At 43.2% G+C, this 12,015-nt stretch overlaps 1 protein-coding gene across 3 annotated transcripts in view; it reads right to left on the bottom strand.

Annotated features, from left to right (window-relative positions):
• Window positions 1–12,015, bottom strand: part of SUMF1 (sulfatase modifying factor 1) — an 87,783-nt gene that overhangs the window by 35,893 nt on the left and 39,875 nt on the right. For all 3 annotated transcript variants that reach the window (XM_029051112.2, XM_039910232.1, XM_039910231.1), the window contains 2 exons: window positions 11,260–11,374; window positions 9,948–10,061 (listed from right to left, as the gene is read on the bottom strand). In XM_029051112.2, coding sequence (XP_028906945.1) covers window positions 9,948–10,061; window positions 11,260–11,374 — 229 coding nt within the window. The remainder of the gene's footprint in view (window positions 1–9,947; window positions 10,062–11,259; window positions 11,375–12,015) is intronic.

The following is a 12,015-nucleotide window of genomic DNA, read 5'->3' as shown; positions in this document are numbered from 1 at the left end:
CTGTTCTAAGCGCTGTATGCTACTGGATGAATTATTTCGCTAGGTAAATGCCTCCTACAGTGTAAATTCCCAGATGAAGAGCCAGTTAATGATTCACCAGTCTCTCTCAATGTCTCTCCTCAAATCTGCAAGCAAGGGTCGTCAGCCTCAACCAACAGACAGGAACACACTACCTGTGTGACTCTGGGCTGGATGTCGAACCAATCTTACAACTCAAGCTTTCCTAGTAGTTTAAGTGGTGTGGCCTAAGGGAAAGAGCCCACATCTGGGAGTCAGAGGATCTGGGTTCTAGTCCCAGCTCCACCTTGTACCCGCTGCGTGATCTGGGGCAAGTCGCTTCACTTCTCTGGGCCTCAGAGACTAAAGCAGGGAGAGACAGGAGGATGGGAGATCAGAAAGGGGGCTGATGCAGTAGTCCAGTCGGGGTATTATGAGAGATTTTACCAGCAAGGTAGCAGTTTGGCCGGAGAGGAAGGGGCGGATCTTGGTGATGTGAAAGTGAGAACGACAGGTTTTGGTGACAGATTGGGTGGGTGGGGTGAATGAGAAAGCAGAGTCAAGGATGACACCGAGGTTGCGGGCTTGTGAGACGGGAAGGATGATAGTGCCGGCCACAGTGATGGGAAAGTCAGGGAGAGGACAGGGTGTGAACCTTTAGGCTGTGAACCTCACAAGAAACGGATTCTGTGTCGATTCTGATTATATCTACCCTAGTGCTAGATACAGAATAGGTGCTTAATAAATATCACCATTACTGTTATTTTTTAATAGTGGGAGAACAAGGATTTAGCAGAGAGTGGTGCAAATACTGCAAAATGAAATAGATGAATGAAGATACAAATATACATATGTATTTAAATGTTGAGGAAACTAAACATAAAACCTTTAAAGGTGGGTTGATATGACCAGGGTGCTGAGACTTCTCTGAGGAAAACCTCCTGGAAGACATGTGACCTGAAGAAGGCTTTGAAGATGGGGAAAACTGTACTCTGGCAGATCTCTAGACTGTAAGCTTGAAGTGGGCAGGAAGTGTGTCTACCAACTCTGTTATACCGTACTCTCCCAAGCACTTAGCACAGTGCTACGCACAGAGAAAGCACTCAATAGATACCACTGATCGATCGGTGGGTTGATTGATTTCAGGGAGAGGAGGGAGTTCTGGTCTGGGGGAATGGAAGTTTTCTGCCTCTTCAGAGCCAATCTGTTAGGTGAAAGATCCATTTGTTCCCCTGCAAGCTTCCTGATCCTCCATTTTTGTTTGGTTCATCCCTTGCACCATGTCTTACACTGCTGTATACTTCCTAAAGTTCTTCATCTGGGCTCAAGTGAGATTTAGTAACCCAAAGAGCAAGGGAGTGATGCACATGCAGCAATCTTCTCTTCCTCTGTGCAAGCTGTCAATCATGGATGGTGAATCAGGGCAGTTAAAAAGTTCCCTTTCCTTTTTGAGGAGCAACTCACTGAACGGTGACTTTTTAGAAAATGGGGGCTCATAAATCTGCATCCTACAGACCATCTAGGCTGTGGAGAGAATGGAGTTCCCTTGAAAAAATGCTATTTAAATTCAAAACAGTCCTTGTTGCAAAATTTGAAAACTTTCCCCCAACTGATGTTTCACTTTTGCTTTCTATATGAGACTGTACATTTCAGTTATGAATACAAAGCAGACAGATTACCATATCTATGTATTTAATGTACATTAAATGAAAGACAGACATTAGAAAATTACCATATTCCAAGAGTCTATTTTTCAGTGAGTACAGCAGTATTCTTGAGGAATAAAAATATGAGGTTCAGAGCTGAAAGACTACTAAGAAGGTGAGGTGATTTAGGAAGACTGCTAAGGGGAAAATTTTTTAGGCCTGGTTATTTTTAGACTAATGAATGAGGACTAATTAGGTTTTATTCTCTCCAGTGCCTAGTCTCTCTCTGATTACAAATTAGACTCTTAAGGGAGGTACAGTCCTTCTTTTAGGCCAGTACAGGACCATTTAGCACAATGGGGTGAGAGGGGTGTGTGCCACTGTGTTTGTGTGTGTATACATTCACACAGCTAGTTCTCTAATGCAGGGATTGCATTCTTGAAGAACTAGCTTAAGAAGCAGCACGCCCTAGTGGAAAGAACCCAGGCCTAGGAGTCAGAGGACCTGGTCTAATCCCAGCTCTTCCACTTGTCTGCTGTGTGATCTTGGCCAAGTCACTTCACTTCTCTGTGTCTCAGTTACCTCATCTGTAAAATGGGGATTAAGACTGAGCTCCATGTGGGACATGGACTGTGTCCAACTTGATTACCTTCTATTACCTCAGTGCTTAATACAGTGCCTGGCACATAATAAACACCTAATGAATACTATTAATACCTCCCCACCCCCCCCAGTTAAATTTGTAGTACTGCCTTTATTCAATGCCACACACAAGAACAACAATTTCTTCCATACATCTTGCACTGATGGAAAAATGTTTCCTATTCTGTTATCACTTTATAGCCAAAGTGCAAGGGGCAAGGGGGGGGGGGGGAGGGAGAGAGAATGTTTGTGTGTGTGTGTGTGTGTGTGTGAGAGAGAGAGAGAGAGAAGAGAGAGAGAGAGAGAGAGAGAGATAACCTTGTTTGCAGATGATGTTACTAAGGGAGAAATTTCAACAAGTTTTGGTGGCAGACAGTATTCAGGTTGCTTGAGAATGATGAGTCAAGGATAATGCCAAGGATACAGGCTGATGAGGCAGGCAGGATGACGGTGTTGTCTGCAGTGATAAGAAAGTCAGTTGTGGGGACAGGGTCTGAGTGGGAAGATGAGTACTATATTGGACACGTTAAATTTAAGGGTGGGGCAAGAAGCGATGCCCTGAAGGCAGGAGGAATTTGGGAGGCTGCAAAGGAGAGAGGTCTGGGCTGGAGAAGTAGATTTGGGAATCATCTGCATAGAAATAGTTGAAACCCTGGGAGTGAATGAGCCCTCCTTGGGAGTGGGTGAAGATGAAAAATAGATCGGGGAACCAAGACTAGAAAGGAAACAGTGCGGTCTAGTAGACAGAGCACTGGCCTTGGAGTCAGAAGGACCTGGGTTCTAATTCTGCCTTCGCCTCTTGTCTGCCATGTGACCTTGGGCAACTCACTTCACTTCTCTGGGCCTCAGTTACCTCATCTGTAAAATGGGGACTAATACTGTGAGCCCCTCATGGGACTGTTTAGACTGTGAGCCCGTTGTTGGCAGGGATTGTCTCTATCTGTTGCCAAATTGTACATTCCAAGCGCTCAGTACAGTGCTCTGCATATAGTAAGCGCTCAATAAATACGGTCAAATGAATGAATGAATCCACTCTACCAGTGTGGTTAGAAAGACTGAAGGGCTACTGCATAGAAAGACATTTTAGATAAATGGGACATATCTGATGCAACCAACATGACAAGGAAAATCTTAATTTCCCAAGTCTCCTGCCCTGATTTGCTGAAGATGTCTAGCTCTACAAGAACAAGATTTAAAGATGTTCCTTAAGAAAAGAGGTCACTTCTCTGTCCCCTGCAGGCACTCAAATCCTGGTTCTCCTAAAGTGGGTTGCCACCAGATCAGACCATGGAATGAGCCCTCTCTCAGGCTGAGTTACTGAGTGACTTCCGACCTGTCTGCCGGTTGAGACCGTTGGGGCGGATCTTCTCCAAAGGGGTCAGTGCCGGCCTCCCTCCCCATCCAGGGCGACGTGGGATTCCCACCAGCAGACCTCATTTCTTTTCCTTCGCTGGTGAAGAAGGCTCCCTGGTGCTTTATTGCACACCAAAATCAAGTAGGTATTTTTCTTTCTCTTCCTCACCTGCCAAAGATCCCCGTGTTTGGCAAGAAAGGGGCAGAAGACACTTACTATTGACTAATAATAATAATAATAATTTATTAAGTGCTTACTATGTGCCAAGCACTGTTCTAAACACTGGGGGAGATACAAGGTAATCAGGTTGTCTCACGTGGGGCTCAGTCTTCATCCCCATTTTACAGATGAGGGAACTGAGGCACAGAGAAGTTAAGTGACTTGCCCAAGGTCACACAGCTGACAAGCAGAGAAGTCAGGGTTAGAACCCATGACCTCTGATTCCCAAGCCCGGGCTCTTTCCACTATGCCACGCTGCTTCTCTAAAACCACCAGCACTACCTTCCTCTACTATGTCAGGTGCTGGAACTTTTCTCAAACCAGATAAGTATTGGCTTTTATCTTGACACCCATGACATGAGCTGTAGAGAGAGGAGTATGCATTTTTTTTTTCCAATGCAGCCTACCACTTTATCCAGTCACGCAGCCTATCACCTTATCCAATCCAAAGGCGAAGGGATGGGGAAGTGGGGAGGGAACGGAGTCAGCCCGTGCTCCTTAAGAAGGGGTTCTCAAATTCCAGGCAGTTAAGCTTCACAGGACAAGAGGCACAGCAATTTTAAGAAGTGAAAGGCTTATCTGAAAGGTTGCCATTGTAATCACATTGGCTTAATCTGCAAATTCTATTCAAGATAAAGTGATCACGAGGCATGCTGCTAAGCTTAGTTTCAAAATTTTAATCAACAACACTGCTTAGAAAATAACTCGTAATTCAGCTTTTGAGCCCAATTTAAATCCCGTCCCCATCAAAACAAAAATAATTCTATTAGGCCCACACAATGGTGCTGCTGTCCACAAAGCTTCTTTGCCAAAATTTGCTGCCACTGGACTTGGTCGAGGAAGTACCTATGGCCAAACAGCTCTCATTCATGACATAATTAGCGTGACAAACAGAAAAAAAAGAGGGCAGAAGGAATATAAAGCCATATTCGGTTGTTCCAAATAAAACTTCCTTGTTGGTACTGACAGGCAATTTCCTAACCAATTCCATCGACTCATGCTGGATTCCAATAAGTTATGTAAAATTCTCAAGAGAGGCTCTTGTATAGAAGCCACATCTGCTTAATTTACCTTTAAAGAGCCTTTAAATGTCAAGTCCAGAATATTCAGAACAAGTGTGCACTTCACACACTTCTTAAACACAAACTCAGTTTGTTCACAGCCAATCTTTTGTTTTATATATATATTTTTAATATCACAGGTCTTGATCAGTAAATCATCTGGAAAAAAAATGACCTGGGTCCATTAAGCATGTAAACTTCCTCCTTTGAAAATCCAAGGAGAATGTGAGTGCTTTGCTGTTTTAATTTTTTTTTGCTTTACAGGCAATGGTTTCCTATAAATCTGAAATATGGGGGAACAATACCGAGTGTTTTGTGGAGCACATGGTGAACATCTTTGTGTATGAAACAACATTTTTCAGTTGATGGCACTGTGAGTTGCCAAAATTTACAGGTTCCTCCGGTAAGGATCACAAAAAAAAGTGAGGAGGAAATGAATTTGCTTGTTGGATCATGTGGTAAGAGACTAACAGGAAAAAAAAAAAAAAAGGTCATCACCACATTCCGAACTTTTGCACTGAGAAGCAGCATGGCCCAGTAGATAGAGCACAGTCTTGGGAGTCAAAAAAACCTAACTTCTAATCCTGGCTCTATTTGTCTGCTGTGTGACCTTGGACAAGTCAATTAACTTCTCTGTGCCTCAGTAACCTCATCTGTAAAATGGGGATTAAGACTGAGAGCCCCATGTGAGACATGGACTGTGTCCAACCTGATCAGCTCGTATCTACCCCAGCTCTTAGTACAGTGCCTAGCACATAGTAAGTGCTTAAAAAAAACCCAAACCAAAATGAAACAAAAAAGATGCAGTGATGGAGAAACTGGTCGTATCTCCTTCTGTAGCTTTGGGAAAGAGAACAGCCCCAGCTTCCTATTCACTCCCCATAAAATTGGAAGGATTTCAGGGCCGGTCCATGAAGTGGAAAATCCCTCTCTCTCAAAATCCACCTATTTTCTTTCTCTGTCCCTCTGTCTTGCAGAGTGGAGAAAACAAGGACTGTCTGTATCAAGTTGTGAGGTCCTGGAAGACCGTCCCCTCCAAAAAGGGCTTAATCTGTTTATAGTAGTAATTGTAGTCTTAGCATTTATTGAGCACCCTCTGAATGCAACATACTGTATTAAGCACTTGGGAAACAAAAGACACATTCCTCATGCACTAGAGCCTTACACTTTGGTTGATGGGAAATAAGAATACTCACAAGGAGTGGATCCAAATAAATCAAACTGCATGGTCGACCGACTATACATATACACACAGGTACTCAAGGTGGGCAAAAGTAAATACATACACAATGCCAGGAGTAGTTGAAGAGTTTGTAAAATCTGGGGAAGGCTTGTTGGAAGAGGTGGGGTTTCAGAAGGGATTTGAAGGAGGGGAAGGTTGAGGTCTGGTATATTTGGGGATGGAGAAAAGGTTTCAGGCCCTGAGAACAGCATAAGCAAGGGGATGAAGGTGGGCAAGACAAAAAGAGCAGAAGAGTCGCTGGTGAAGAGTGATTTGGGGCGGAGGGAGGCGATTATATTTTAACTTTTCACCGTGGTTTAAATTATACTCTTAAATTTATTACAGCTAGGGGGAAGGAGACAGAGGAGGAGCCCACGAAAGAGAGAAGGAGTGGCCAGAGAAATAGGAGGAGAACCAGGAGAGGACAGTGTCAGTGAAGCCAATGTTGGATAGCGTTTTCAGTAGAAGAGGGTGGTCGACAGTGTCAAAGGCAACTGAATGGTCAAGGAGGATTAGGATGTAGGATGTAGGCCGTTGGATTTTCAAAGAAGGAGAACAGAGGTGATCTCATAGAGGGCAGGTTTTGTGGATTGAAGGGGGCACAAGCCAGATTGTAGGGGGTCAAGAAGAGAATTGGAGGAGAAGAAGTGGAGGCAGCAGGTGTAGACAACTTGCTCAAGGAGTTTTGAGAGGAATGGTAGGTGGGAGATGGGGTGATAACTGAAGGGTCAATTCCCAGACAAGGGGACACCTACTGAATCGAGAAGATCACAGATTCAAGAGGAACAAAAGGAAATATGTCTTCGCACAATGGGTGGTACACAGATGGAATTTGTTTTTTTACTTCACAACTTCCTGAACTAATATATTTCAGAGAGCAAATATAAATAGGATAAATTGGCAAAAGGTCTGAAATTCGGGGATGTAGAGAGGAAAAAGTAGAGAAGTTGGAAGTCTAAAGAAGGATTTAAGTAGGTATGAAGCCAATAAATTCACAAAGAAGGGAAAAGTAAAGAAGGGTAGACGGTACATCGCTAACCATGAGGATGGAATATGAGGAGTGGCACTTGATGCCATGGTTGGACACACAGTTCCGGGCTAGAGAGATTATTGGTTCAACCATGGCTCACACTGCTTGTATTCACATGACAGTCTTAAAAATCAGCCCAGCATTTTAGTTTTAAGCCACCAGTCACTATTATTGGCCCAGTCTCCCTAGGCTTAAAAGAATAAAAAAGGACTTTGCAAATGTCAAACATGAGAAAGCTTGAAATAAATCAGCTCATCCTTAGTTGAAATACAAAGCCTCAAAATCAAATAAACCCTTGACTAGTACCAGATGAACAAAAATATACATTTACAATGTGCCACAAAGCCCAAGCCCTGCATTCCCTTTCATATTCTTCCAAACACGCAGATGCCATTTATCTGTGAGCAAACAATTGACAGCGAACAGTCAGTGAGCCCTCAACCTGTCAGTAGGCAGAAATATCTGTTTTTATTGTTGTCAAAAAAAAAAAAAGATATTTGTTAAGCCTTACTATGTGCCAGGAACTATAATAAGCGCTAGGGTAGACACAAGCTAATCAGGTTGGATACAGTTCATGTCCCATGTGGAGCTCACAGTCATAAGCCCCATTTTACAGATGAGGGAACCGAGGCACAGAGAAGTTAAATGACTTGCGCTAGGTCATGCAACAGACAAGTGGCGAGCTGGGATTAGAACCCAGGACTTCAAACTCCCAGGCCCGTGGTCTTTCCACTAAGGCCACGCTGCTTCTCTTCAACTACAAACCCACTTAGGAGTTCCACAACTAACTCTGCAGATGAGGGATACCATTGGCCTCCACAATTCCAGAAAGAGCAATTCAATAGCTGAAGTAGAAAGGGATCGAGGCCTCTTCACCCATTTCTAGTTTATGTTCCCATGATCAGTACAGTGCTATACACACACAGCAGATGCTGAGTAAATAACGACGATGAGAAACCAAGGAAGCAAAGCTAAACACTTCATGAAGCAGTCGTGTGCATGTTTCTTGGTAGATGATACAATACCACTTAACTTCTCTGTGCCTCAGTTACCTCATCTGTAAAATGGGGAATAAGACTGTGAGCCCCGCGTGGGACAACCTGATTACCTTGTATCTACCCCAGTGCTTAGAATGGTGCTTGGCACATAGTAAGTGCTTAACAAATAACATCATTATCATTATTAAAGCAGCATGAAGGTGCTGCTTTCAATGCAAGAAGGTGCATTCAATCAAAAGTATTTATCGAACGCTTACTGTGCGCAAAGCACTGCACTTAGCACTTGGGAGAGTCAACCAGTCTTGATCAAGACATGGCTCCTTGGCCATGGAGAAAACTTAAGGAGCCGCTCCATTTCACCAGCACTATCAGTCAATCAATCAATGGCATTTATTGAGCGCTTACTATGCGCAGAGCACTGTACTAAGCAGATGGGAGAGTACAATACAACAAAATCAGCAGACACGTTCCCTGCCCCTAACGAGCTTTACAGTCTAGTGGGATATTGTGTTAAAGACGAACCACACTGGTAGCTAGTCAAGTCTGTATTGATATAAATATGCCCACTTCAATCTAGCTTGCCTGAAGGTCTAGGACTCTCAACCGGAGACTATCATTTTTCAACCTATTGACAAAATGAAAAATATACAAAGGTAAAATCTATTATTGGGTGATGTACCTCCAACAGATGCAAATCCTCCATGTACCGTAAAGAGTTTTCATTTAGTCTGCCACGATTTCCTGCTATTTATTCATTCATTCATTCAATAGTATTTATTGAGCACTTACTATGTGCAGAGCACTGTACTAAGCGCTTGGAATGTACAAGTCGGCAACAGATAGAGACAGTCCCTGCCCTTTGACGGGTTTACAGTCTAATCGGGGGAGACAGGCAGACAAGAACAATGGCAATAAATAGAGTCAAGGGGAAGAACATCTCATAAAAACAATGGCAACTAAATAGAATCAGGGTGATGTACATCTCATTAAACAAAATAAACAAAATAAATAGGGTGATGAAGATATATACAGTTGAGCGGACGAGTACACTGCTGAGGGGGTGGGACGGGAGAGGGAGAGGAGGAGAGGGAAAAGGGGAGAGCTCAGTCTGGGAAGGCCTCTTGGAGGAGGTGAGCTTTAAGTAGGGATTTGAAGAGGGGAAGAGAATTAGATTGTCGGAGGTGAGGAGGACGTGGCCCGGGGTCGACGGCGGGATAGGCGAGACCGAGGGACAGTGAGGAGGTGGGTGGCAGAGGAGCGGAGCGTGCGGGGTGGGCAGTAGAAAGAGAGAAGGGAGGAGAGGTAGGAAGGGGCAAGGTGATGGAGAGCCTTGAAGCCTAGAGTGAGGAGTTTTTGCTTTGAGCGGAGGTTGATAGACTTAGTCATCACTTGGATGCATTGCTGGCCACCACCTGAGTGCACAATCATCCAGGACATATTACAATTGGGGCCTGTGAAGGTTAATGTCAGGGACCATGCCTGAAAACAGACGGATTAATTAACAGAGGTTCTTTCTTCGGCATCTTAGAATGCGGTCAAGAACACTGAAGGAAACAGATAGTCCTATTGATTTCCACCCCCACCCCCATCATGTAGTCAGTCAATCATATTTATTGAGCACTTATTGTGTGCAGAGCACTGCACTTAGGCACTTGGGAGAGTACAACAATACAACAGACACATTCCCTGCCCACAGTGAGCTTACAATAGAGAGGACTGTGGAGATTGAAGAGCAGCAAGGCGCTTGATTAGACAATATCCCTAAATGTAGTACTTACTGGGTCCTGGCTTTCATGTGTGGAATGATTAACAGCCCACCAGTCCGAAGTCCATTCCCAGGCATTTCCCACTATGTTGTACAGACCGTACCCATTCGGAGGAAAGGCAGTAACCTACAAAAAGCAAAGACCTTGTCAAAATGATCTCCGGGTTCGATAACCCCATTTGTCTCAAGAAAGCACCAAGGAAGGCTTTAAAATCTGTTTTAGCAGATGATTATTAAACCTCATCTAGCTGGCCTGTGGTGAGCTATGCATGTGGTTAACAAAGAGGTGAGTTCCAGCTTTTGAGCATGTTATTAGAAGTTTATCAAGTCATCCAGCGGAGTGTCTGATTTCACAACGTCATATTTTACGCAGCGAAATCCATTCCAACAAAAAGAGCCCGACCGAGTGTACGGCAAAAATTGCACTTTGAGGTATAGTACGTTAACCTAAGCCATAAATTGAAATGATCACGAAACAGAACTTGATGATGTAACACTAGACTTACCACCAGGGTAGAAGCTTGCTGGCAGCACATCCTGTTTCCATATCCTTTATCAAAGTCAAGACCTTCATTCCCCCAACTAATGTTGTGGAAAGACTGAGTGAGCTCTTTGTTCTTTTAATAATATGAACTTGTATTAATATTCTCTTGAATGAACCATCAGTCCTTGAGATTCTGAGGTACACCACATGTGCTCTTAACAATCAAGCCTCGATTGAAATTGAATGTTGAAGTAAGGTTAGCCATATGAGTGATTGATTATAGAAGCGCCAATTTAACCTTGCAGTTTCATATTATAAAATTACTGAGAACATAAAAATTCAAAATCCATCTATAGTCACTGGTTTGTTCTCACAAGTCAAACCTCCTAATTAATAAGCACACTTTCACGTACTTGGACATTGAAAAGTGGTTTATGTTAATATCATCTGACATTCAAAAACCCACAAAATTTGCTGGGTGGGATTTCAATAACGTATTTCCAGATTTCATTAGCCCTTCCCTTTCTCCAATTAAGACCTTTTGCTTTTTTCCTTCAGGGCTCAGGAAAGACTACAGCATTAAAAATTGAAAATAAACAAGGGCCAGTTTTCTGTCTCACCTCCCCAAGTTCCTGTTGGACAATGGATCACATTACTTGTCAGATTTTGAGGAGACTTCCTCAATGTTAGATTTCTGGTTTTAAACATGAAATGCTTGGTATTTTTGCTACAGCAACGTATGCAGGGAAGACGAGACACAGACACCAGTGCTTTCACCCAGTTCTTAACAGGTTTCTGTTTGCTGTTTTGTTGCCATCCCATTTACAGTCACCATACTCACAGGCGCAGTTCCTTTGTATCCATCTTCTCCAGTGTTGCTCACGGGGAACTCTCCCTGCCAAATGTTGGCATAATGTTGACCTTTAGGCTGCAGTTTATTGCCCCAGGGGAAAAGTCTGTCAGGAGAGACACAAGCAAGGGCCTGTCAAACGTGTGCAGACTTTTGGATCAGAGTTATGAAAAGGAATGCTTCGGAAGAAAGAACATTGCTACCCTGTTCAGAGAGCTATTTTTAATGGAACGCTTTTAATCAGGGGAAAAAAAAACTGCAGAACCAGTTCATGTCAGGCTCACAACAACCTCAATTTCTCCACAGTACTAGAATAAATCATGTGTCTAAAAGTGTACTTACAGAAGTACAACTATTAAGGCAACATTTTGTACTTATATGGTAGCATGATCATCGAGCATTTCTTCTTTATGAAGGCTTAACTATTTTAAGAAAACTCCACTAGAAATTTCAACTCAGGCTTCAGTGCCATGTCTCAATTTTCATCCAATGAAGACTTACATCTATTGTAAAAGGTCACTAAAAAGAAGAAAACGCTAGAGTATGGATGTTTAGCAACTAGAGACATCGAAAAATAAGCACTGACAAGCCGTTCCAATTCATCTAAATTAAATTTGACACTTTCAAAAGAGAAGCATTGAGTTAGCAAGGATTCTGCTTTTCTGTATTTTAATGAATGGGAAAGCAGCATGGCCTAGTGGAAAGAGCACGGTCCTGGGAGTCAGAGGACCTGGGTTCTAATCCCTG

Source organism: Ornithorhynchus anatinus, chromosome X1 (assembly GCF_004115215.2).
Source record: "Ornithorhynchus anatinus isolate Pmale09 chromosome X1, mOrnAna1.pri.v4, whole genome shotgun sequence".
Classification (NCBI taxonomy): domain Eukaryota; kingdom Metazoa; phylum Chordata; class Mammalia; order Monotremata; family Ornithorhynchidae; genus Ornithorhynchus; species Ornithorhynchus anatinus.
This window is presented reverse-complemented; position numbering and strand designations above follow the sequence as displayed.